The sequence below is a fragment of the Somniosus microcephalus genome, chromosome 3 (assembly GCF_052327205.1).
Source record: "Somniosus microcephalus isolate GS21.2 chromosome 3, FLI_Smic_1.0, whole genome shotgun sequence".
Taxonomy (NCBI): domain Eukaryota; kingdom Metazoa; phylum Chordata; class Chondrichthyes; order Squaliformes; family Somniosidae; genus Somniosus; species Somniosus microcephalus.
This window is the reverse complement of record NC_140989.1, coordinates 348,975,967-349,001,159: the sequence shown is the minus strand read 5'-3', so window position 1 is coordinate 349,001,159 and position 25,193 is coordinate 348,975,967. Positions and strand designations below refer to the sequence as shown.

At 45.9% G+C, this 25,193-nt stretch overlaps 1 protein-coding gene across 8 annotated transcripts in view; it reads right to left on the bottom strand.

The window, feature by feature from the left end:
- tgfbr3 (transforming growth factor, beta receptor III) overlaps positions 1-25,193 on the bottom strand; it is a 245,155-nt gene that overhangs the window by 114,344 nt on the left and 105,618 nt on the right. For all 8 annotated transcript variants that reach the window (XM_085983358.1, XM_085983360.1, XM_085983357.1 and 5 more), the window contains one exon: positions 18,695-18,832. In XM_085983358.1, the coding sequence (XP_085839484.1) occupies positions 18,695-18,832 (138 nt within the window). The remainder of the gene's footprint in view (positions 1-18,694; positions 18,833-25,193) is intronic.

Genomic DNA, 25,193 nt, shown 5'->3' with positions numbered 1-25,193 from the left:
GCACTTGCATGTTCATCAATAGCACTTTCTGCACTTAACACACTGGCCAAGCTATTCGACCATGGGAGGCAGTGCACCCAGCAACAGGGCACCACACTGGCCAAGCTATTCGACCATGGGAGGCAGTGCACACAGCAATAGGGCACCACACTGGCCAAGCTATTCGACCATGGGAGGCAGTGCACCCAGCAACAGGGCACCACACTGGCCAAGCTATTCGACCATGGGAGGCAGTGCACACAGCAATAGGGCACCACCACTGGCCAAGCTATTCGACCATGGGAGGCAGTGCACACAGCAATAGGGCACCACACTGGCCAAGCTATTCGACCATGGGAGGCAGTGCACACAGCAACAGGGCACCACACTGGCCAAGCTATTCGACCATGGGAGGCAGTGCACCCAGCAATAGGGCACCACACTGGCCAAGCTATTCGACCATGGGAGGCAGTGCACACAGCAACAGGGCACCACACTGGCCAAGCTATTCGACCATGGGAGGCAGTGCACCCAGCAACAGGGCACCACACTGGCCAAGCTATTCCACCATGGGAGGCAGTGCACACAGCGACAGGGCACCACACTGTACTTAGAGGCCGTCCTTCCTCTTGCAGGCCAAGCTGGCGAGCAATGTAAGGAGCCAGGCTGTCACTGGTGGAGGCCGTCCCGAGTACCAGGCGCTCACTGATCTGGAGGAGAGCGTGGCACGACTCATGCGTGGCCGGGTGACTGGCCCTGTCGCGATCGGCGAGGCGGATCCTGTACTGGTACCCACTGGTAAGGACATGACCGGTTGCACCTCTCTCGTTGCCCTCGCGCTTCAGATCTACATCCTTTCCCACTGACCGACAAATGCGCATAATGCACCACTCAGGCCTCCCTCGCTGACGGCCTGTCCTCACTCTAAAGCTACTTTTGTGCCTTCCTGCTTTCAGCTGGTGAGGAGGAGGTGGTCCCTGAAGCGCAGAGAGCCAGGCCCTTGGAGGAGGAGGACGTCGAGGACCAGGAGGAAGGCGGCACATCGGGGGAACCCTCCTCCGCGCCAGGGGATGGCAATGGAGGGGAGACGTCTGGCCTGCAGGAGAGCCAGGGGGAGGTGTTGGAGAGGAGGGCCGAAGCTGGTCCCAGTAGGGTGGACGCACGCGGGAAGGGTCCGGCAGCACGCCGGCCTTCTCCCCGGAGGGAGAGTCCGCCCTCCAGTCCGGACACGGTCCTCGCCCAGGAGGTGCGCGTCCTCGATGAGATGTCGGCGGTGTCTGAGCGGCGCCACCAAGAGTTCATGGGGGTGGTCGAACAGATGCCTCACGCCATCGAGTCCCTGGCTCAGAGTGTGGTGGCTTTCGGGGAATCACAGGCCAGGGGGTTCGAACTCACGGCAGCGCACGACAGGGGTGTCCAGCAACTGGCCACAGCGCACGACAGGGGTGTGGAGCAACTGGCAGCAGCGCAGGACAGGGGTGTGCAGCAACTCGCGGCAGCGCAGGACAGGGGTGTGCAGCAACTCGCGGCAGCGCAGGACGCGGGTGTGCAGCAACTGGCGGCAGCGCAGGACGCGACTCGCGAGATGAGTGGTGCCGTCCAGACACTGGCAGAGCTGATGCGGGCACATACCAGGGCAGTTCGGGCACTCACTTCTGCCACACTCGCCGCCCTGCTGCAGCACAGCGGTCTGGCCTCCCCCAGATTGCAGCGCTTGCTACAGTGCCAGCCCGGCCGAGTGCCAGTGTCTCTGGCGAGCAGCGCGCACCTGCCATCAGCCAGCTTGCCCCCAATGGTGCTGCCGACACTGCCACTCCCCCAGCCAAGGTGCGACGAGCTGCTGCTAAGACTGATGCTGCCCAGCCACAGCTGCAGCAGTCAGCAGGCGGCCCCTCCCGGGCCAGGCCTCGTCTAGGCCGACCCCCAAGGGCATCTGCCGACACGCTTTGTGGCCCTCATGAGCCTTCCCCCAGCCTCGCCACACCCGCAGGGCCCAGGTTGAGGCGGAGCAGCAGGTCGGCCAGGGGCCGGAGAAGCCTGTCTAAGGACTCGCCCTCTCGGCACACCCATTAGAGTGTGGGGAGAGCGGTTTCTTTTATATTGGGGGGCTTGTGTTGTGGGGGGCATTATTTTGTTAAGGCCGAGGATCAAGGCATTTTTTGTTTTCATGGGGGTGTCTCTGTTGTGGGGGGGGGGGGGGGGGGGGGGGACTTATTTTTGTAAGGCCGCTGTTGAAGGCCTTTTGGATGGGCAAGTTTTGTTAGTCCTCCCCAGGTTTTGGGAGTGACAGATGTTTTTGACTGTTTTTTGGGGGTCTTGTCTGTTTTTCTGTTTCATGTGGGAAGGGCCCTGAGTTTGTGAAATAAAGCTTTTGATTTATTCAGCATGTCCAGGTGTCATGTTTGAAGTGGTTGTTGCGTTAACCGGCTGAGGGCTTGCGGAGCGGCTGCCTCAGGTGCGTTCATTGCCACAGGCCATTCCCTGACAGGGGGCCTAGAAGTGTCGATCAATAAGCCCCCGGCGGACGGCCCTTGGCGCTCCCTCCTGGGCTGGTCCTCCTCCTCCTCCTGCTCGTCCTCCCGAGGTGGTGGCGCAATGCCAGGTGGCAGTGCCCGAGTCCTGCGGATAGCCAGGTTGTGCAGCATGCAGCACACGACGACGAACTGGGAGACTCTATCCGGCGAATACTGGAGAGATCCTCCGGAACGATCCAGGCAGCGGAACCGTTGCTTGAGGACGCCTATCGTTTGCTCGATGGTGTTCCTTGTGGCTTGATGGCTTTCGTTGTATGCCTCCTCCGCTGGGGTCCTGGGCGCGCGGAGCGGGGTCATGAGCCATGTACACAAAGGGTAGCCCTTGTCCCCGATAAGCCATCCCCTTGGTGGAGGCTGTGCCTCGAACATGTCAGCCACAGTAGTCTGGCGCAGGATAAATGCATCGTGGCTGCTTCCTGGGAAGCGGGCATTGACAGCTAGGATGCGCTGCCTGTGGTCACACACCAGCTGTACATTTAGGGAATGGTAGCCCTTCCGGTTGCGGTAATCCTCGGCATTGTGGATGGGTGCCCGCATAGCCACATGCATGCAGTCAATGGCGCCCTGCACCATGGGGAAGCCCGCGATCCTGCCAAATCCGACTGCACGCTGCTCCTGCCTCTGTCGGGTCATGGGGAAGGAGATGAATTGGTGTCTCCTCGCGTAAAGTGCATCGGTGACCTGCCGGATGCAGCGATGCGCGGCGAACTGGGAGATGTTCGCTATGTCCGCAGCAGCGGCTTGGAAGGAGCCGCTTGCATAAAAGTTCAGAGCCACCGTGACCTTCACTTCCACCGAGAGAGACGTCCTGCACATCAGCTGTGGACGCAGATCTGTGTGAAGCAGCTGGCAGATCTCTGCAACCACCTCCCTTCTGAAGCGCAGCCTCTTCACACAATGCGCCGCAGTCATGGTGAGATAGGACACCTGCTGCCGGTATTGCCTGAGTGGGTAAGGCCTACGTTGCCGATGCCTGATGGCCCCTCTGCGTCTAGGCATGGCTGGCCCTCTCTCACAGCGTCTGCGAGCCCTTCGCACATAATACTACAACTGAGGGTTGGCCCCCCATACAGCCCCCATAATAAAGTTGAGAACAGATAAATCACAATGTCAAAGCACTGGCCAAAAGCCAAAAATACCTCTCCTATGTTGTCCCAAATCAGTAACCTCTGTCCCTTGGTCTCTGTCCAGAAATCCAAAGCAGTAAAGTCATTGCAGCAAAATGGCTGGGCTTTATAGGTCAGTGTAAGTGCCCTTTAATTAGCGCTCCCCGAGGCCCACAGGGCCTCTTTTGCGTTCCACCTCACAGTTCTTAGCAGCGCCACGCCCACATTGGGCGGGCGCCACTGAATTTCCGGTTTGGGGCGCACAAACAGCGTTGCGCGACGATATGACATCATAAGCTGCGCGCGCACCTGAGCGGGCGCAAACACTTTGCGCCGGCGCTAAATGTCAACTGAATTTGGGCGTCGGCGCAGATCGGACTGCGTTCAGGCGCTAAGTGTCTAGCGCCGGAAATATAGCCCTTTTATGGCGTTAGCGGCTGGCGTAACCCACTGAATTTCTCCCCCTTCTGATTTAATGATACACTAGTGATTGGTACTTCTGAAGTTTTGCCTGTGGGAAGGGTATTTGCTACTTTGTATAGATTATGGAGATTCCTCAATTCCTCCTCAGTGCAGGGCCAATGGGTCGTAATTTGCGGCCCTATGGGTGCGTATGAGGTACGCATGCGCCCATAGGGGCTGCACAAGTTCCAGGTTTAGGCACGCGCTGAAACCCGGAACTTGCGATCTGTCTTGACAGATCATCCGCATCCCCGGGAAAAGGGTATCCACGGGCGGAGAGTTGGGCTATTTGTCCAACTTCTGCCCAGCGAATGCCCATGAAATTCTTACGCCTGCTTTTACCAGTGTAAGAGTTTTGAAAAACAAAACAATAAAATGTTATCAATAATTTATACATTTAAAAACCGCCTGTGCCCCTGGGGTATGTGGTACCCGGAGAGCCCCAGGACCACGAGTCTCCGTGGATTCTGAGGCCCCAGGTACGCAGGCATTTTATTTGCGGATCAGAGACATTTCCCCATGGGAAGTTGTGAAGGAATAAGCCTATTCAGAAAAAGACACCATCTTATGAAAGAATTCTGGCTTTATTAAAACAGGACAAACTGAGTTTGGAAATTTAGAAACCGAACTATGAAATAGCGATGAAAGCATTCTGGCTATTGAGTAAGATAGTTGTTGACCCTGAATAAATAACCTTTTGAAACAGAAGGGCTCCGACAGGCTGAACTTTTGGGAATTAAACAATGGTTCACCCTGGATAAGGTGTTCTAATTTACACTTCATAAAGAAGCACATAAGATAAGGAACATCTGCCCTCGTAAAGATGACAAAGGAACACCTGCCGTCACACCGTTTTTATATGGTAAACTTAGAACACCTAGAGATGAGACACGAGTCTGGCTGAGGTGGTAGCAAGAGTTGCAGAGGTCAGCAGAAAAATGACTAGAGATAATTAGCTTGCATCAGCAGAAAACCTTAAAGGAAATACCACTGGAAAAGGGTATAAATATTGAACTCTCAAATGGGATAACAGACTCGCTTTAATTGGGCAAAGCGATTCTCAGCTTCAGAGGCAGCTCTGTAGTCTCCAACTGTTTGTACCTCGGGGATCAAAAGGTATTTGATTTTGGTGGATATCCTGTAGAACACATTAAGAACTGTAATACTGTAGTGAAGTTAGGATTTAAAGTAAGATTCTCTGATAAGATTGTTATTTTTCTCTTTTTGGAACTGTTAATGTTGCGATTGACTCACCAACTGTAAATTACATGTCGGTTCTTTAATAAATCTATATATTTTTAAGAATTGTCTCAAGTAAGACTTCTGTATCAAAAACTCGCACACTCAATCTCTGCACACTCTTTGATGAAGAGTTGCAGAATTCTGAGGGAGTTTTCCGGACCCTCATATATCCGGAATGTTACAGTCTAACTAAACTTATTAAAAGTGCTATCCGGAGGACGGTAACATTCTCGGGTTGTTCCTTTCCTTTAGGGAGAGATAGTCTGGACCTTTAGACCCAATTAAGCATCTTTAGGATTCGGTTACCTCAAACTTTAGGTGAAAGTGAACATCTCGAGAAATACGCCCGATTCGGGGTAGCCCTAAAGGGGCTAGGACTAGTAATTATCCCTTCAAAGTGTCCGACTGCAAATTCAGGGCTAATCACACAGAATCACAGAATCCCCACAGTGCAGATAGAGGCCATTTCAGCCCATCGAGCCTGCACCGACACATATCCCACCCGATCACCGTAACCCCTACACCAACACATATCCCACCCTATCCCTGTAACCCCCCTAACACTAAGGGTCAATTTATCATAGCCAATCAACCTAACCCGCACATCTTTGGACTGTGGGAGGAAACCGGAGCACCCGGAGAAAACCCACGCAAACACGGGGAGAATGTGCAAACTCCACACAGACAGTCGCCCGAGGCCGGATTCGAACCCGGGTCCCTGGCGCTGTGAGGCAACAGTGCTAACCACTATGTCCACCTCCCTTTAAAAATGCCACCAGGAGGTTGGTAAGGTTTGTCAAGCACTTCCCCACACAATTCCCTGCATCATTTTCCACACTTCTTTAATTTCTTTCTCTTCCCAGCACACATGTATCTCAAGGGCCTGGGACTTGATTTTTTGCTCCAGACTTGCAACAGTCTTTGTTCATCTGGCCTTTCTTCTCCACACCACCCTCCCCCCACCCACAACCCCCAAATGTATTTCCCTTAAAGTGGCCCACTTTGCATGTGCACAGCCTGGAGCTGTATTCTCTGGGCATGCATGATTTACCACTTTCCTCCCTTTACACACACAGTACAGGTGTTTCCGTTCTCTATCTGCCCACCCAGACCTCTGGTGTTTCTCATCAGTTACTCCCACCCAGAGTGTCAATGTTGCTCCTCCCTACTGAGAGTGCAAATGTTTAACTTCCTTACCCATTCACCTCAAATGGCACTGCTTTCCTTTCCTGCACATCCTCCCAAGGTTTTAATAAGCTACTTTCTACCACCAAAAGAATGCAGAGAAGCCAGAGGCCAGAGAAGGGAAGTTCAATTACTAACAAACAGGGAAAAAAACACAAAACTGCAGCAAGCAACAACAAAAACCAGGAGGGAAGCTGAAAATAAATTGCAAAATGTGCAGAAAACACAAGTAATAACAGAAGCTGTTTAGAGGAGGCCACCAATGTCACAGGTGATGTGCACTTTAAAAAAAAAAAACAATTCTTCCCCAACTCCCCTTCCTTCACATCTGCAGTGAAAGGACTAAAGGATTGCTCCAGGGTCTCACATGCTGTACTATGCCCAATAGTGCACATAGCAGCCTTGGGGTGATTTTTCTCTCCTTCATTACGAGGAAGTGGGTTCAATTTGGATACTCATCAATTCATAATGCATGCCAATTAACCATCATCCTCGCAACACGCCCAGATTTGTACTCAAGACAACTTTCCAATCTTCCAGGTCTCTGGGGTCAGGGGTGCATGGAAGACAAATTGGCTCTGGACTTCGAGGTTTCTTTGATCCTAGACCACACATGCCAACTCTTCTGGAAAGCACGATAAAGCAAGAGAAAACACTTGTAAATCCTACAGGCGAGCAAGCTGTGAAAAAGGAAAGAAAACACAGAAAATGGGAGACAAAGAAAGATAAGGAAATAAGAATGCATTATCATCGTTGTCTGGCTTCTGTGGCTCATGTGACAAATGCAGCTTGCTAATCTTAGCCAAGTATATATTTTTGGCTTAAGTGGATGCCTCAGGTTGCCGCTTGCAACTGAAAACCGACTATTTGTCCAAAGTGATAGCTCTGTAATTTAGCAGAGCAGAAGAACTCCTCCTACAATCACCATTCAATGTCACAGCAGTGGTGTTCCAGCACTCTGCAGTCATGAACATATACATTTTTATTAGAAGGTGCAAAAATAGTCAATAAATCACTTCTTTATAAAACAGAAAACATGTACTGCACAAGATAAGTATATGCAATGGGGCAAATCTGCAAGTATGCAGTGACAATACATCTGTTTCCCAAAGTAACTTTGTAACAAAACATTGGGATCGATTTTCAGTGTGCTGTGAGGCAGGCTTTTAGGCGTGCGGGGGGCAAAAATCCCAAATTCGGGGGTCCCGACACCATCCCGCCCAAAACCCGCCTCCACGTAAGTTTCAAAGGAGGCAGATACCCGCCCCGCACTGGGACCCGCCGACCCGAGGCGGGAAGGGATTAGTGCCAATTAACTGCCTGTTAACAGGTAGTTAACAGGCAGTTTTTAGCCTAATCCCTATTTTGAAGGGTGTCGTGTGGGATTCCAGACGGCTCCAAACCACGCCAGGTTAGAGGAGGCGGGCCGTCGGGTTGAAGGACTTGGAGGGGTCGACATGCCGGTGTTCAGGTGAGTGATGGGTGCATGAGTGCAAAGGTAAGTGTGTTTGGTGTGTCTAAAGTGTGTAAAGAAGTTTAAATTACCTGTACTTACCTTTACAGCCTTTCTTCCTCTAGGCTTCGGGAGTCCATCATTCAGCCGGCACAGAAAGCAAAATGGCTGCGATCTGTCAAAAGTGACAGCCTGCAGCTTTCAGTGCCGGCGAGATTTCTAACTGAGTCTGCGTAGAAGGACTCAGGTTAGAAGTAAGACTGTCAATGTTTGACAGCTTCAAACAGCTGTGAAACACTGATATTTCATCTGTCAACACGTCTTGACAGATGAAATTTCAGTCTGTGACGTCACCTGTTGCCGGGTGGCCCTTAATTGGCCGGCTGAGCCCACTGGGCAGGCTCAACAAGGTCAATCAAGGGAAAATCGCGTGGATTGGCCGCATCTCGATGGCGGCAGGACTAAAACCCGAAGGTTGTAGTCCCGCCTCCTGAATGAAAATCCAGCCCATTGTCTTCATTAAATTTTTAAAACAAATCTATTTTCTTCCTCTTCTTGAGGAATGGTCTGCAATTTTTTCCTTTCATTTATTTACAATGCCATAACATTGATCATGTAAAAATGCAGAGCTGGATTAAGTGGTGGGCAACAAGATGAAGGTGGTGCTTCCTTCCTAAATAAAAAAAAATTTGCTAAATACTTTTTCAAAAGACAATGCTAATTTAAAGCTATCAAATTTGAGAATACTACTTCCAAGAATTATAAATTGTGTTGTGAAGCTTGAAGGAGCAGTAGCTGCAAATCAGGAAGCCAATAAGCATAAAGTTTGGTTAAATCAAATATGATCTTTATGATGAGATTCTGCATTTGGAGCACGATAGTTTGTCGCCTAAGAGTGTCACAAGCTTACGTATTATTCGTTAGTTTTAAGTAATAGCTTTTACTAAGCTCATACAAAACATGTGCAAAGCAGACATTTATTTGCATGAGTGCTTTGCATAATCAGTTTGCATGTCTGAAACATAATATGTTTAATATAAATTTTGACTCAGTTAAACAGATCTGTTATTCATTCTAAAACCACGTTGCATAGATTCCAGCTATTTCTGGTTTGGAGCACAAATTTATGGGTTCAACAAAGTAGTACTTCTCAGATAAAACAGCAATTTAAAAAATACTAAAACTTTATACAGGTAATTTCTATAATATATTTATCTTGTTCCATGGTGCAACTGACATCTGGATCCGTTTAAAATACAATCGGAAAGTTCACCACCTGATTTGTAGATAAATGCTACGCAGCAGAAAACAAACAACACTTGTTTTTCAGCAAGTTTTGTCAGCTGGCCAAAAATCTGGTGTGGAGCTTCAGTGCTCAGTGGTTTAATAGTGTAGACAGAGTTTAATGAAGGCCGATATTCTGCAACCTTGCGCCAACAAAACTAGAGTCTGGCAAATTGAAAAGAACAGGGGAGTATTTTAAAGTTGTAGATAATGAAACAGTCCATGCTGTATGCAGCAAGACCTGGAAAACATCCAGGTTTGGGCTGATAAACGGCACGTAACATTCGCGCCACACAAGTGGCAGGCAATGACCATCTCCAACAAGAGAGAGTTTAACCACCTCCCCTTGATATTCCCTGAACCCCCCACCATCAACACCCTGGGGGTCACCACTGGCCAGAAACTCAATTGGGCTAGCCACTTAAATGCCGTGGCTACAACAGCAGGTCAAAGGTTGGTTATTCTGCACAGAGTGGCTCACCTCCTGACTTTCCAAAACATCTCCACCATCTACAAGGCACAAGGCAGGAGTGTGATGGAATATTCTCCACTTGCCTGAATGGGAACAGCTGCAACAACACTCAAGCAGCTTGACACCACCCAGGAAAAAACAGTCCACTTGATCGACAGCCAACCTGATCGACAGCCAATCCACCACCTTAAACATCCACTCCCTCCACCACCAACGCACCGTGGCTGCAGTTGTATACTATCTACGGGATGCACTGCAATAACTCGCCAAGGCTTCTTCGACAGCACCTCTGAAATCCGCGACCTCTACCACCTAGAAGGACAAGGGCAGCACGTGCACGTTTCCTTCCAAGTCAGGCACCATCCAGACTTGGACATATATCGCCGTTCCTTCATTGTCGCATGGTCACAATCCTGGAACTCCCTACATAACAGGACTGTGCGAATACCTTCACCGCTTCGACTGCAGCGGTTCAAGGCGGCGGCTTACCACCACCTTCTCAAGGGCAACTAGGAATGGTCAATAAATGCTGGCCTTGCTAGCGACACCAGGGAATTAATTTTTTTAAAAACATATGAAAGATCTTTTAAAGCATAAATAAAACACAGGAAATTTATTGCAAAACAGACCACCACCACTTACTATTTGATTTCTTACTACTTTGGTGTTATATTAAAATGGTTGCTGCTTAGTTACAGTATTATGCGTGCCATTAACTGTGCTCATCAATTATTTAGGCCTCTATTGCATTTGCATCACTGTGTTGGATTGAGCTACTTCTAGATCCATTTTGTATTAAGTAGCATCAGTTACAATATCCATGGGTGCCTAAACAATGCATGAAATATCATCAAGCAACCAATACTTCAAAGATACAATGGGAGATAGAGCCATGAGTAATAAAACTTGAGACATCTGGTCAAATTTTAATGCAAATTTTCCAGGAAAGAGGAGACTGAAAGTGAGGGCTTAGACATAACCATCACAGCAACAGAAAAGACAGAAATAACTTATTTGAATTTGCAAACCAACATTCATGGGGAAACAGTCATAAATTCTAAGGTCTCTCATATGTGAGATCAGATAAGTGTTTTATAATTACCACTAATTTTCTCCCCTCCTTCCTGAAGGTATTGATTCCTTCCTTATTTCGGTACGCTTCCATGGGTACCAGTCCCATGACCTGACCCAAGTAGCCGTTATTCATGGGTGAACCTTGACAGTGAGTTTAGGCAGGCCATCTAACAGAAGAGGACATCACAGGCAAGCCAGGTTCAGCCCGAGTGGGACGCCAGGCAAGTTGATAAGAGTCAGCACATAGGCGCTGCCAAAAACTGAGCAGTGTGGCCTCAGTTTTACTGATATTGAAATGCAAGAAGTTCCAATTCATCCAGAACTTTATAATGGATATGCAGTTGTATAATACAGCAGCAACTGATAGCAATAGCAGAAAATTAAAATTAGGTGATGCCGTACAGTTGGAAATGGCCCGTGCTTACAGGTAATGGAGGAGAAATTCAGTATCGCCCTATTTGGGCGCTAATTACCACCTCCGACTGCAAACTTGACTTTTATCACCCCTGGAGGTGATTGGAGTGCTAAATCAGGTGCTTCACAACTGTCTTAAGGTGCAAAGGCCGAGGAGCGAGGCGCTACCTCAGGGCGCTGGCGAAGCTCATGTGAGGTCAGTCAGCAATGGAACACAGACACAATGGCGCCGGCCAGTTCTTAAAGTGGGGGGGGGGGGGGGGGGGGGTCGATCTTACTCTTCATTCACATCCTGCTCATTGCAGCCTTGAATCTCGGCCTAGATAGACCTGTACATCAAATCTGCTGGAAAGAACAATGGAGAGGCCCAGGGAAAGAGCTCAGAGTGCAGCCCCCACAGTCTCTTCTAAATCGATACAAGGAAGGGCAAATCAAAATGAACCTGCAAAGTGCTGCTCAGTACCCAAAACTCTTTCACACAGCGTTGTATCTCTCCAGAAGTCTCTCTCTCAGAATGCGTGGTGCAAAAATGTCACCAACAAAAAAAGGCAGGACGCGGTCGCCTTTAAATAGCGCTCCCCCAGTCCCTTGCTGACTGCAAAACGCTCCCCTCAACCTGTCGTTGCTAGCGGCAGGCGGTAAGGCAGGGGGCGCCACTCAATATCCGGTCCGGGGTGCTGCACGCTTGACTGACGTCACGATCTGCTGGTGCAGGAGATCGTGGCGCTAGTGTTTAGTGCTGCCGCAAGATGTTTAGTTAATTTTGTGAGCGGCGCAAACATCGCTGCGCACAAGTTGCTTTGCGCCCCATTAGCGCCCTCTTAAGGCGCTAACGGGAGGCGCAAACCAACTGAATTTTCCCCCCAATGTCCTTTGAGGTAATGTGTAGATAATGACAAGTAGGCGACCAAAGCTGAAAACCTAAGGTGTGCCGAAGAGCACGTGAGCATTGCAAAGTACAGGACTGGAAAAGACTAAGCAGTCTATCTGTCTGGTCACAAAAATTACTAATACTCAATCGCCCACTCACTCAAATATCTTATCCAATTTTCCCTTAAGATTTTTCTACACTGCCTGCCTTAACTGCCTCCCTTGGTAGTCTATTCCACATGTTCATCACCCTCTGCATCAGTTATAATAGTTAAAACTAAACTGTCTGTGTGCCTTCTTTCAGTAGAGGAGTGGATAGAGGTCAAGGAAGGTATGGAAAAGGAGAGGCTATAAGCTGCATTGCAGTCACAGAGGATCTCATCGGTACCTTTGACCAGTGGGATCTTAGTGTCATCGAGTCATAGTCATAGAGGCACAGAAGGAGGCCATTCGGCCCATCGAGTCCACGCCGGCTCTCTGTGGAGCAATCCAGTCAGTTCCATTCCCCCGCTCTATCCCCATAGCCCTGCAAGGTTATTTCCCTCAAGTGCCTATCCAGTCTCCCCTTGAAAACATTGAGTGTCTCCACTTCCACCACTTCCGTCGGCAGCGAATTCCAGGTCCTCACCACTTGCTGCGTAAATAAGTTTTTCCTCATGTACCCCCCTGTATCTCTTGCCCAAAACCTTAAATCTGTGTCCCCTAGTCCTTGTACCAGCAACTAGTGGGAACAGCCTTTCCCTGTCTAGCCTATCCAAACCAGTCATAATCTTGTACATCAATAGCAAATCACCCCTCAACCTCCTTTGCTCTAATGAAAACAAATCCAGCTTCTCCAACCTGTCCTTGTAGCTAAGATCCCCCATCCCTGGAACCATTCTGGTAAATCTCCTCTGCACCCTCTCAAGGGCCTTCACATCCTTCCTAAAGTGTGGTGACCAGAACTGGACACAATTCTCCAGTTGTGTCCTAACCAGCGCTTTATAAAGGTTCAGCATAACTTCTCCACTTTTGTACTCAATACCTCTATTTATGAAGCCCAAGATCCCATGTGCTTTGCTAACCATTCTCTCAAATATGTCCTGCCACCTTCAGGGACCTATGCACATTAACTCTCAGGTCCCTCTGTCCCTGCACACTCTTTAAAACTGTGCCATTAAGTGTATATTGCCCCTCCCTGTTCCTTCTGCCAAAATGCATCACCTCACACTTCTCTGTATTAAATTCTATCTGCCACTTGTCTGCCCAGTCTGCTAGCCTTTCTGTGTCCTGTTGCAGTCGATTGGTATCATCCTCACTGGTTGCAACACCCCCAAGTTTGGTGTCATCGGCAAATTTAGAAATTCTACTCTGTATTCCAATATCCAGGTCATTTATATATATCAAAAAAAGCAGTGGCCCCAGCACTGACCCTTGGAGAACACCACTGGTATGGATTAGTTAGAAATGGGATTGGAAGCACGAACAGGGAATGATGAGAACAGGGAATGGTGAGACAACCAAGTATATTTTACATTGCAATCAAACATTCAAGTTTATTGAAGAGGAAGGGCAGGTTAGCGATAAAGTAGTCATTTACAAGGATAGGAAAGGTCAAGAGTAACAAGGATAACTGCCACCATCAGCCCAAGGACGGAGATAGGCTTTGCTTGTAATCCTGCAAATATGACGATAAGGATGCCAGCTGCTTCTGAATGCCAAGTAAGCATTTCTCTGGCTGAGAGACTAGTGCTGAAACTGTCTGGAACCTGGCTCCTATTGAGGTGATATACTGAGGAAGGTTCTATTTAGAAATTTTCCATGTTTACCAAAAGGCTCAAAAGTCTGAAAATGGAGCCTGTTACATAGCTCTTCTGGCTCCTTTCTGTATGCTCTCATCAGCTGGTTGTCTGGAAAGGGTAGAGACGCAGCCCCTTCAGGCTCAGGTGTGCAGCTGCCCCACTTCTGATAAACTTAAAGAGGGATTGGAAACCAAAGGCCAGTATCCTGTACTAGTATAATATGCTTACTATCTGGAAACATTTTTATTTTGTGGCTCTTCCATATGCCTAACTGAAAGGTCTTTTACACATGTGATTCCTTGCCAGTCCTTCGGGCATACTGCCTGAATGATTGTGGGTAACGTGTCTGCCTTGAATTTTCCTTTCTGGGAAGCTTGTCCAGAATATGTTGCAAGTCCCGCCTATTTATGAACACAAAACAGCATGAATAGGGACGTTTCTAATACTGGCATAGTTGAACTACATCTATATCCCAAGAACATAAAAACCCTTCTTTCTACACTGCGTTGAGAGTGTAGGAAGTACCTACCAAGGTGGCCATTGGCAAAATAATTTAAATCTCCTCTGATTATTAGGATGCAAGGAGAGAAAATAACAGAGCTCTGGGACATTGTCAAGAAATAGGTTGTGTACTGGGTGTGAATGTCATTTCAGAGTCTTGGAATGCTGTTGAGAACGTATTCTTTCATTAACTGAAGGAAAACGGTTTTGGGTTATGACATGGACAAGCTGGAGCACCTGATTCTTAAAGGTTTTCCATGTAATATCATCCATGTTCTGTTGGGCTTGTTTGTATTTGGTGAACCTTTCCCTTACCTGATCCCCAAATAGCTCGCTAGCAAATGAGAATTTCTGCAGGCTATCATAATTCATAAGAAATAGTCAGCGCTATCAAGAGGCACTTACTCACCAATAACCTGCTCACTGATGCCCAGCTTGGGTTACGCCAAGACGACTCGGCTCCCAACCTCATTACAGCCTTGGTCCAAACATGGACAAAGGAGCTGAATTCTAGGGGTGAGGTGAGAGTTACTGTCCTTGACATCAAGGCAGCATTTGACCGAGTGTGGCATCAAGGAGCCCTAGTAAAACTGAAGTCAATGGGAATTGGGGGGAAAATGCTCCAATGGCTGGAGTCATACCTAGCGCAAAGGAAGATGGTTGTGGTGGTTGAAGGTCAATCATCACAGCCCCAGGACATCACTGCAGGAGTTCCTCAAGGCAGTGTCCTAGGCCCAACCATCTTCAGCTGCTTCATCAATGACCTTCCCTCCAACATAAGGGCAGCAATGGGGATGTTCACTGATGACTGCAGTGTTCAGCACCATTCACAACTCCTCAGACAATGAAGCAGTCCATGCCCGCATGCAACAAGACCTGGACAACGTTCAGGCTTGGGCTGATAAGTGGCAGGTAACATTCACGCCAGGTAATGACTATCTCCAACAAGTGAGAGTCTAACCACTCCCCTTGACATTCAATGGCATTACCATCGTCAAATCCCCCACCATCAACATCCTGGAGGGTCACCATTGGCCAAAAACTTAACTGGACCAGCCACATAAATACTGTGGCAACAAGAGCAGGTCAGAGACTAGGTATTCTGCAGCGAGTGTCTCACCTCCTGACTCCCCAAAGCCTTTCTACCATCTATAAGGCACAAGTAAGGAGTGTGATGGAATACTCTCCACTTGCCTGGATGAGTGCAGCTCCAACAACACTCAAGAAGCTCAACACCATCCAGGACAAAGCAGCCGCTTGATTGGCACCCCATCCACCAGCTTAAACATTCACTTCCTCCACCACCGGCGTACCGTGGCTGCAGTGTGTACCATCTACAAGATGCACTGCAGCAAGGGCAGCAGGCGCATGGGAACACCACCACCTCCAAGTCACACACCATCCTGACTTAGAAATATATCGCCGATCCTTCATCGTCAGTGGGTCAAAATCCTAGAACTCCCTACCTAACAGCACTGTGGGAGTACCTTCACCACACGGACTGCAGCGGTCAAGACGGCGGCTCACCACCTTCTCAAGGGCAATTAGGGATGGGCAATAAATGCTGGCCTTGCTAGCGATGCCCACATCCCATAAACGAATAAAAAAACTCAGATCTACAGTTCAACCTCAGTGAGAGGAAACATTGGTACTTAAGTTAATGTAGATTGCTTACAATGATGTAATGTCATCATATTTGATGCCATTTCAAATTTACTTAATGAGGTTGCTAAATTGAATGAGAATCTGCAAAATTTATATATCTGGACAATTTTTTCTGCACAAAGTGAGGCTGGGAATATTAGGAAATCATTTTGTTTTGTAATTTTGGCACCCAATATCAGCATATACCTCTGCTAGGTGTAGAATACAGATCACTATAGATTCCCAAACTTTTGAAGAGCACCGTGTCAATTTGGCTCAGTTGGTAGTATTCTTGTTTCTCCAAGTCATAAGGCTGCAAGTTCCGGTCTCACTTCTGGACATGAGCACATAGTCTAGACTTAAACTTCAATGCAGTACTGTCTTTCTACAGACATTACAGATCCTATGGCACTTTTTACAGAAGAGCAGCTCATTCCCATTGTCATGGCCAACATTTCCCCTCCTCAACCAACACCACCAAAAACAGATTAACTGGTCATTTATCTCTCTGCTGTTTGAGGGGCATTCTTGTGTGCAAAATGGTAGCCAAATTCACCTGCATAGCATGTCAAAGCATTTTCATTGTATATGAAGTGTTTTGTGACATCCTGAGAGATGTGATAAGGTGCTATATAAATGAAGTTCTTCATTTCCATTTCCCACATCATCTATCTTTACTTTAAGTTGTGAAGGAATAAACCATATAACCTATTCAGAAAAAGACACCATTCTATGAAAGAACTCTGGCCTTATTAAAACATGACAAACTGGGTCTGGAAATCTAGAAACCGAACGATGAAAAAGCTGTGAAAGCATTCCGGCTACAGAGATAAGATAAGTTGTTGACACTGAATCAATAACCTTATTGAAACAGAAGGTTGGAGGCTCCTAACGGTCTGGATCTTTGGAAAGAAGACAATGGTGTATCCTGGTTAAGGTGCTCTAAGTTACACTTCGTAAAGAGACACATAAAATTAAGAAACATATGCCTTCATAAAAATGACATCAAGTAAAAGAAACACCTGCTGTCACACCGTTTTTATGGTAAGCTTGGGACACCTGGGGTAGAGACATAGCTGAGGTGACTAAGAATAACAGGGGTCAGCAGAAAAATTACTAGAGATAATTAGCTTACATCAGCAGAAAACTTCAAAGGGAATACCACTGAAAAAAAGAGTATAAATATTGAACTTTTAAATGGGAAAATAGACTCGCTTGAAGGGGCAAAGCGATTCTCGGCTTCAGGGCTAGCTCTAAGTCTTCAACTCTTTGTACCTCAGGGATCAAGGTACTGTATTTGATTCTGGTGGATATCCTGAATAAACTAAGAACTGTAAAACTGCAGCGAAGTTAAGGTTTGAGAGTAGGTTCTCTGCTAATAGAATTGTAAAGCTTTCTCTTTTTGGAACTGTTAATGTTGCGATTGACTCACCAACTGTAAATTATGTCGGTTCTTTAATAAATCTATATATTTTTAGAATTGTCTCACATAATACTTCTGTATCAAACTCGTGAACTCAATCTCTGTACACTCTTTGGTGAGGAGTTGCAGAACTCTGGAGGAGTTTTCCGGACCCTCAATATCCGGAACGTTACAGTTTAGCTAAGCTTATTAAAAGTGCTATCTGGAGGACGGTAACATTTTCAGGTTGCTCCTTTCCTTTAGGGAGAGATAGTCCAGACCTTTAGACCCAATTAAGCGTCTTTAGGATTCAGCTACCTCAAACTTTAGTTGAAAGTGAACGTCTGAGGAATACGCCCTAAAGGGGCTAGGACTGGTAAAAATCCTTTCAAAGTAACTTCAGTATGTGAACAATTTTGTCTTCCAAACTTATTTCACATAGAATGGACCTCTCCTTTTTCCATTCAGTCTGCATTGGATTTAAATCCAGGACCCAAAAATGAAAGGACACCAATTTCCCCAAAGGATACCTCACAGGTATACTGTGTCCCAAAACATCCACACATCTGAACTGTCTCCTCAGATGTTTTACCAATCCTGACTTGAACAAGATAGAACTAAACCACTGCAGTTTGCGGGATTTGATTTTCTCAGGAAATCTTTTCCCTGCCCAAAGGGGTTGTGTTATTATAATACAACAAAGCTATAACTCTCAGTCTCAAATAATCTTGAAGCTTAGAGGCTGGTTTGGAATTAATACTGAAGTAAAGAACATAAGAATTTCACAACAGGTAAAAGTCGCTCAACCCTTGGGAGAGAAAAACTGGAAACCAATCTTGTCCATGCTACTGTTTTAAAAATAATGGAGGTAATTTTTCCAAGTGCAGATCAGCAGCAGAGAATTTTGCACAGGAGAGAATTTTGGAAAATTGTGGCTGGACTGCCCCAAGATTTCCAATATGAGCTGGCAGTGGGGCAAGGTTCCCACCACCAGTACATACTTTGAAAATTACCCCACATTGAACTCCTGCAAAGTTTTCTATCACCTTAACCAGACACAAAGTTATTTATGGCTGATCTGGAACTAAAGGCAAAAGCCTGTTTAAACAACATCTCAAAAAGTTTGTAATGGCATTAGCATTTTTTTTCTATTAATTTTTCAACATCGTACTAGCATCTATTTGCTTCCTGGGACTTGTTTACTGGCATGCGCACTGAGTTACTGTGCTCGCTTTAAGAGTCCATCTTCATGGACGATTACAGCCATATTTAGAGGAATATATCAACTTACATGGAACAAACGTTGTACTCCCGGTGCCAGTCTTTCTGCCTTTATAATCCACACCACAGGTCTGGGGGAATTCAGCACAAACACCAAAGGCTTCTGATGGACATCAACAGAGAAAATGGGTCTCAAATTCAGTGTCACCTTTGGGAAAGAAGTAAAAAAGTACCATCATTTATTTTGCCAAAAAAATTGCATAAAATAGACTGTATACATTATAGTTTTCTGCTACCTTCATTACTGATGTCATAGCGCACATTTAGTGAACCAGATCTACTAATTGCTGACTATCTGGTTAATAATTATACACAGTAAGACTCACATTTTTGGAAGATCAATAATGCTTGAAAATGGCGTTGTCTACTCCAAAAGATTAGGAAATAAGACTACAAGTCACTTAGCTGTAGCTTTATATTTTGAAGACTTTTTCTGCTATCTGTTAAAAGAATTATATTGTACTTAAGTAAAAAGATATTCCTGGCAGTTACTTCAATTAGGAGTCAGAACAATGCGGAGATGATGTGGATTTATGTAAATTAAGTATCACAACTTGCTAGTAACTTCCTTACACAAATATTGTATAGCCCGTAATAAAGACAATCTCTTTTAAATTAAAAAGACTGCAATGCAGTCTTACATATTTAAGAACACAACATGCATTTATATAGAGCCTTTAATGCGGAAAAACATCACAAAGTGCTTCATAGGGGCGTAATCAGACAAAAATAGATGCCTAGGAAATGTAAGTTGTTGTTACATTATCAATAGTTGGAAATTGAAGCAGGAAATGCAAAGAAAAATGCAAAGGTATTCTGCGTAAAAACAATTTGTTAGCATTCTACAAAAATGGTGCAGTGGCTATTTAATATACGGATAATTATTTTTATAGTTACTTTATGGAGTTAATTAGGAGTGACCAGAAGCTGGTCAAATAGGTGGGTTTTAAGGCAGGCCTTAAAGGATGAGATGGATGTGGAGGCAGAGGGGTTTAGGAAGGGAATTTCAGAATGTAGGGCCTCGATGGCTGAAGAGAGGCGCCATTGGTGGAGTGAAGCGAGCGAAGATGCACAAAAGCCTAGAGTCAGAAGAACGGGGAAGTTTGGATGGTGGTTGTACAGCTGGAGGAGGCTACAGATATAGGGATGAAGGGACTTAAACACGATGAGAAGAATTTTAAATTAGAGTTGTTGCCAACATCAAGGATAGGAGAGATAAATGAGCAGGATTTGGTGCAGTATAGGATATGGGTAGCTGGATTTTGGATGATCTGAACAGTGGAGAATAGGAGGCCAGCCAAGAGAGCATTGGAATAGTCCAGTATGGAGGTGATAAAGGCATGGTTCAGAGTTTCTGCAGCAGATGAGGTGAGGCAGTGGTGGTTGTGGAAGTGGGCGGTCTTTGTGAAGTAGGGTATATGGGGTCGGAAACTCAGAAAAATCCAGCAGCAAGCTTTTAAGAGGATACATTAATACAGCTATGTCACTTTATACATAGTTTGCTCAAACCAAGAAGTTATTAAGTAGTTCTACGACGTCTGCCCAGTTTTAAAAAAAATCTTAGTTGTACTGTGGTTCTTTTCACATAATTGTAGCTAGGTGAACTAGGCAAATCTTATTGCAAAAACATCCTATTTTAAATTTAATCACATTTTATACACCACATAACAATGACCAAGAATGTTACTGATTACTGATTCAGTTTTATATTTCAAATTAAGAGAGTTTGTGAACTACTTTTTCCTTCCCATCATCAGGTTGCTCCAATGCTTCACACCATCCACAAACTAAAATGGATGACACCTGTTCCCAGATCTCTGCCATGGCCAACACGACACCTTCACCAAATTTTAGCACTCAAAAGAGAAGTTCCCTACCTTTATGACCAACTCACCAGATAGGAAACCCATTGGCCGGAATTTTAATTTGGAGGCGGGTAGGGAGCGGGGGCTGCAAAGCGGTCGGGAAACCCGGGATACCCTCAGGCTCTGCCAAATTTAACAGCAGGGCCTGATTAGCATTTTAATTCTCTGTTTCCCACCCGCAGATAGCCAGATGGAGAGGCACCTGACCGCAGAGAGAAGGGAGAGATCTGATAGGGTGGGGGGGTCGCAAGGCCAGGGATCATCAGCGAGGTTGGGGGCTGCAGATTGTTGGAGGGGAGGTCGGGGGCTGGATGGTCAGAGGCTGGGGGGGTCAAATCGGAAGGGCCGGTGGGGTGTCCAATTGTGGGGGGTTGGCGAGGCAGGAATGCTGGATCTAGCAGGTAAGTGGAAAGGCACTTACCTCCTGGATCCAGCAGTTCTCGCCTTACCTTAGCTGGCGGGTTCTCCGAGGCCCAGGAAACCTGACCAGCCAAAGTTAAATATAAAATGGTGGATCACCATGAGGCACGGAGCTTCATTATAATATTTGAAGTGCCAACCCGCCTCCTGGGAGTGGGTTGGCTGCCCGCCCCATCGTCCTGCTTCCGTTAAAACCGGAAGTGGGCAGGTTGGAGTCGGGATTCAGACTTTTTACTCTTTAACCTCCCACCCGACTCCAAACCACCAGTTATTTGGGGTTAAAATTCCTCCCATTGTGTGGCAAATGATGAATGTGAACCATACTCTACTACTCTGTGGTGCACCACAAAGTTGCTGTACCGAGAATGTATTCTCAACATATAAAGCCAATTATATATTTAAATGTAGTTGCATGACATACTAATTAAATAATTACTACTTAGAAGTTTTAACATGCAACTTAGAATATAAAATAACTATGATATGTCACAGGCAAATGTCCAAGTTTCTGAACTACCAACTGCATTCAGGCAAGCTGTGCTTTCAAGTTAATATGTTGAAAACTCTATACTGAAGTGCTGGTCATCTGGCAAAGGCTGCATTGCCCTGCTGCTTTTAGTTTTCAAAGCCTTCCCAAAGGGAACTGTCTGAAAAGCCTCCATTCATCCAGACAAGGTCTGTCTTCTCAGATAACCATTTTCACTGCCAGTTAAATAGTATTTTAGTGAATCAGAGATGAGTGCATTATGCACTGTAAATTAAGGGCCACAACAATGCTGAATTCTGTAGTGCTCCCCCCCCCCCCTATCAGACGCTCTCCTAATATGATCGTTTTGTTTACTTGATCATAAAGTTACAACCATTAGACGAAACAGCTTAGGATCACAATACTAATTATGACCTTAAAATTACAAAGAACCAGAGCTGCTGTCGGCACTACAGAGTATGGGTGTGCTTATTGGGGAAATCAGGAGATCATGAAATAAAAAGGCCATACTGTATAAACATTTTGAGGATCTTAAAAAATGTTTACTTGCTCTGTATTTGACAGAAGGGAAAACAGCACGAACGTAGTGCAACATAGCGTATTGCACAACTCTACAAAGGCATCAAAATTAGTGCCATTCACTTAAGGATTTGTGGCAATTTTCTGCTATTTCCTATAGACTCGGTATATATTCTGTTTGTCTATTCTACTCCGATAATGGCAACAAAATCAGAAGAAACTTTTCTTCAGAGGCCCCATAATAGACATACTTGATGTCAATGGGCCAAAGACAGCTGCACAAGTTTCTGTTTCCCAGGAGATGATGGTTTCATGGAAGGCTGAGAATTGCCACAGCAACCGGACTATAAAAACAATTCTCTGATTCAGGCGTCCAGATTCTGTTAAAGCAATTTGTATTGTATCACAAGACCAGAAGAGAAATGTTGAAAATGATCAAAGTAAACAAAGCCATTCAAATGTCATTTTGTTTCTACCTTAAAAGGTGACAAATCATAACCTGGAATCGAGTTACAACAGATGAAAGCAAGTGCAACCAATCTGTAAGCTGATTGAACTGTTTCCACTGAGAGAGTCTAGTGATAAACCCCTTGGTAGATTATTCATAACAACTCTTCCAAATTTACATTAATCGACCAGCGTGGAAACATTCTTAGTTGTATCAAGTTTCGCTGCAACATAATCGTTCTACACTTCAACAGCTGTTGTATGCTGAACTACAAAAACTTATTTTCAGACAAATATTCCTCAGAAGCTACACAGAAGTAAAATGTTTCAGCCACATGGTAATGATACAAAATATCTGGCATGTGAAAGCGGCAAGGTAGATTGAAGTGTGTATCGGAAATGGTAAAATGTATTTTCCTAACAATGCAATACTACCCTTTAAAAGGTATCTGACAAATGTTGGTTCATGATACCAACAGGAATACAACAAATTAAAGTTTAGCGCAGAGTGAAATTTTACTCCATGAGGATTCAAACCCATTACGATACCCCATTTATACATAGGTATATACAGAATAATCAAATCTTACAATCTGAAGTTTTGCTGCAGCCCTGACACAAACTACAATTCACTGTTCTTTACTTTCAAATATATGTGGTGGCATGTTTGAAAGTCCATATTTTCAAACACACATCGCCTACTGTTTAACCGATTTTGATGGGTTTTCTTGCTGCTTCAGGATCTGGTTTCTTTTCATCTTCCTTCCAGCATTGTGCCTGCTCTCCTTTCCATATGTCTCATTTCCTCGCACTCCCCTGAGACAACTCCTCTCCAGCCTTTTTGCCCCCCAAATGGGTCTCTTTTCTATAGCTGCTCACAATTGGTCCTCCCTGAGTAGATGGACATAGTGAGGAAAGGCATACTGTAACAAAGGCACTGGTTTGAATTTGTAGCTAATTGGAAACTGGATTCCCTTCTGTTCCTAGTGTCCTAAATGTTTTTTTTAATTCAATACAATTGGCAAAGATGGAGGAGTAGGAGAGAAGTATGGTCATGAACAGGGGATGGAGGAGAGGGAACAGCAGAAGACAACAAAGGGCTATAAGGGGCTATTTGGTTTATGGGGGAACTTGGTCACAATAACTTCACTAAGGCTGGCGGGGGGGGCGGGGGAGAAAGTTCTGCATGTGCTTTAAGGTTATTGCTAAATAGGAATTATCTCCAATGTATTGCTTGGTGCTTCACTTCAATCTTAGTTTACTGTTGTCTTTCATAAGAACATAAGAAATAAGAGCAGGAGTAGGCCATATGTCCCCTCGAGCCTGCTCCGCCATTCAATAAGATCATGGCTGATCTTCAACCTCAACTCCACTTTCCCGCCCAATCTCCATATCCCTCGATTCCCCTAGAGTCCAAAAATCTAACTATCTCGGCGTTGAATATACTCAGACTCAGCATCCATAGCCCTCTGGGGCAGAGAATTCCAAAGATTCACAACCCTCAGTGAAAAAATTCTTCCTCATCTCAGTCTTAAATGGCCTACCCCTTATCCTGGGACTGTGCCCCCTAGCTCTAGACACTCCAGCCAGGGGAAACAACCTCTCAGCATCTACCCTGTCAATCCCCTTCAAAATCTTGTATGTTTCAATGAGATCACCTCTCATTCTTCTAAACTCCAGTGAGTATCGGCCCATTCTACACAATCTCTCATCATAGGACAGCCCTCTCATCCCAGGAATCATTCCTTCTACGCTTTCCTAGTCTGGCACGGCTTTGCATCTGTTCACTAAATGAGTGGAACAGTTAATGAATGTGTCAGTTGGTTTCTTTTCAGGATTGTTCCTTCTTTTACCATCTTTTTCGTTACTACAGTGATCAATCAATTTCATTTGCTTGAAAATATTTTTGGGGGGCTTTTGTGCTTCCACTCATTCTTTCAGCCTTAAATTGTACGGCTGTTTATCTGTGGCTAATTTTGAGTTTGTTGGCTGACAAATTTTTAACGGTTGAGGTTTGCTTTTGTGATCATTGGCAAGCATTTTCTGATCATTTTGATCTTTTAAAACTTTGCTCACTTGCACAAATCTTGGGTACATGGGACTGCAAATTTTTTTCTAAGAGAATAGCTTGCAATTTCTGGTTGAATGGGGGAATGCAACATTAGGTACTCCCTCGCCGTAATCAATTAGTCATGTAGGCTGGAATTTTGCCTACCTCGGCGGGTCCACTGCGGGCGGTGTCTGTGGCGGGTCGTGACCCGCTGCTGGCTCCATCCAGCTACTGAAAATGAACTTACCTTAATGGGGTCTATTAAGCCCGCCCAATTAGATGGAGCAGGTCTGGTGACGTCATTCATGACGAGTTTTCAGCCGGGATCTTTAAAGGGACCATAGCCACATTAGATTTGAAGTTTCATCTAACATAGTGCTGTCAGTGTATTACAGCATTGGAGTGCTGCAAACACTGACAATGAATGCACAGAGGCAGAGGGCTGCACCCAGGTTCTCCGATGACTCCCTCCATATGCTTATGGAGAGTCAGAGCACACAGGGGGGTCTTCTTCCCTTATGATGGGCAGAAGTGACCTCCCCAGAACACCAAAACAGCCTGGTTGCAGATTGCAGAGGGGGTCACAAGCAGGGATGTGGTCAGGAGGACCTGGGTGCAGTGCCGCAAACCTTTCAATGATCTCATTAGATCAGGAAACGTTAGTACAAAGTCACACTCAACTTCATCCTGCTGTGCCTCTCATCACATCCCCATCACTCTG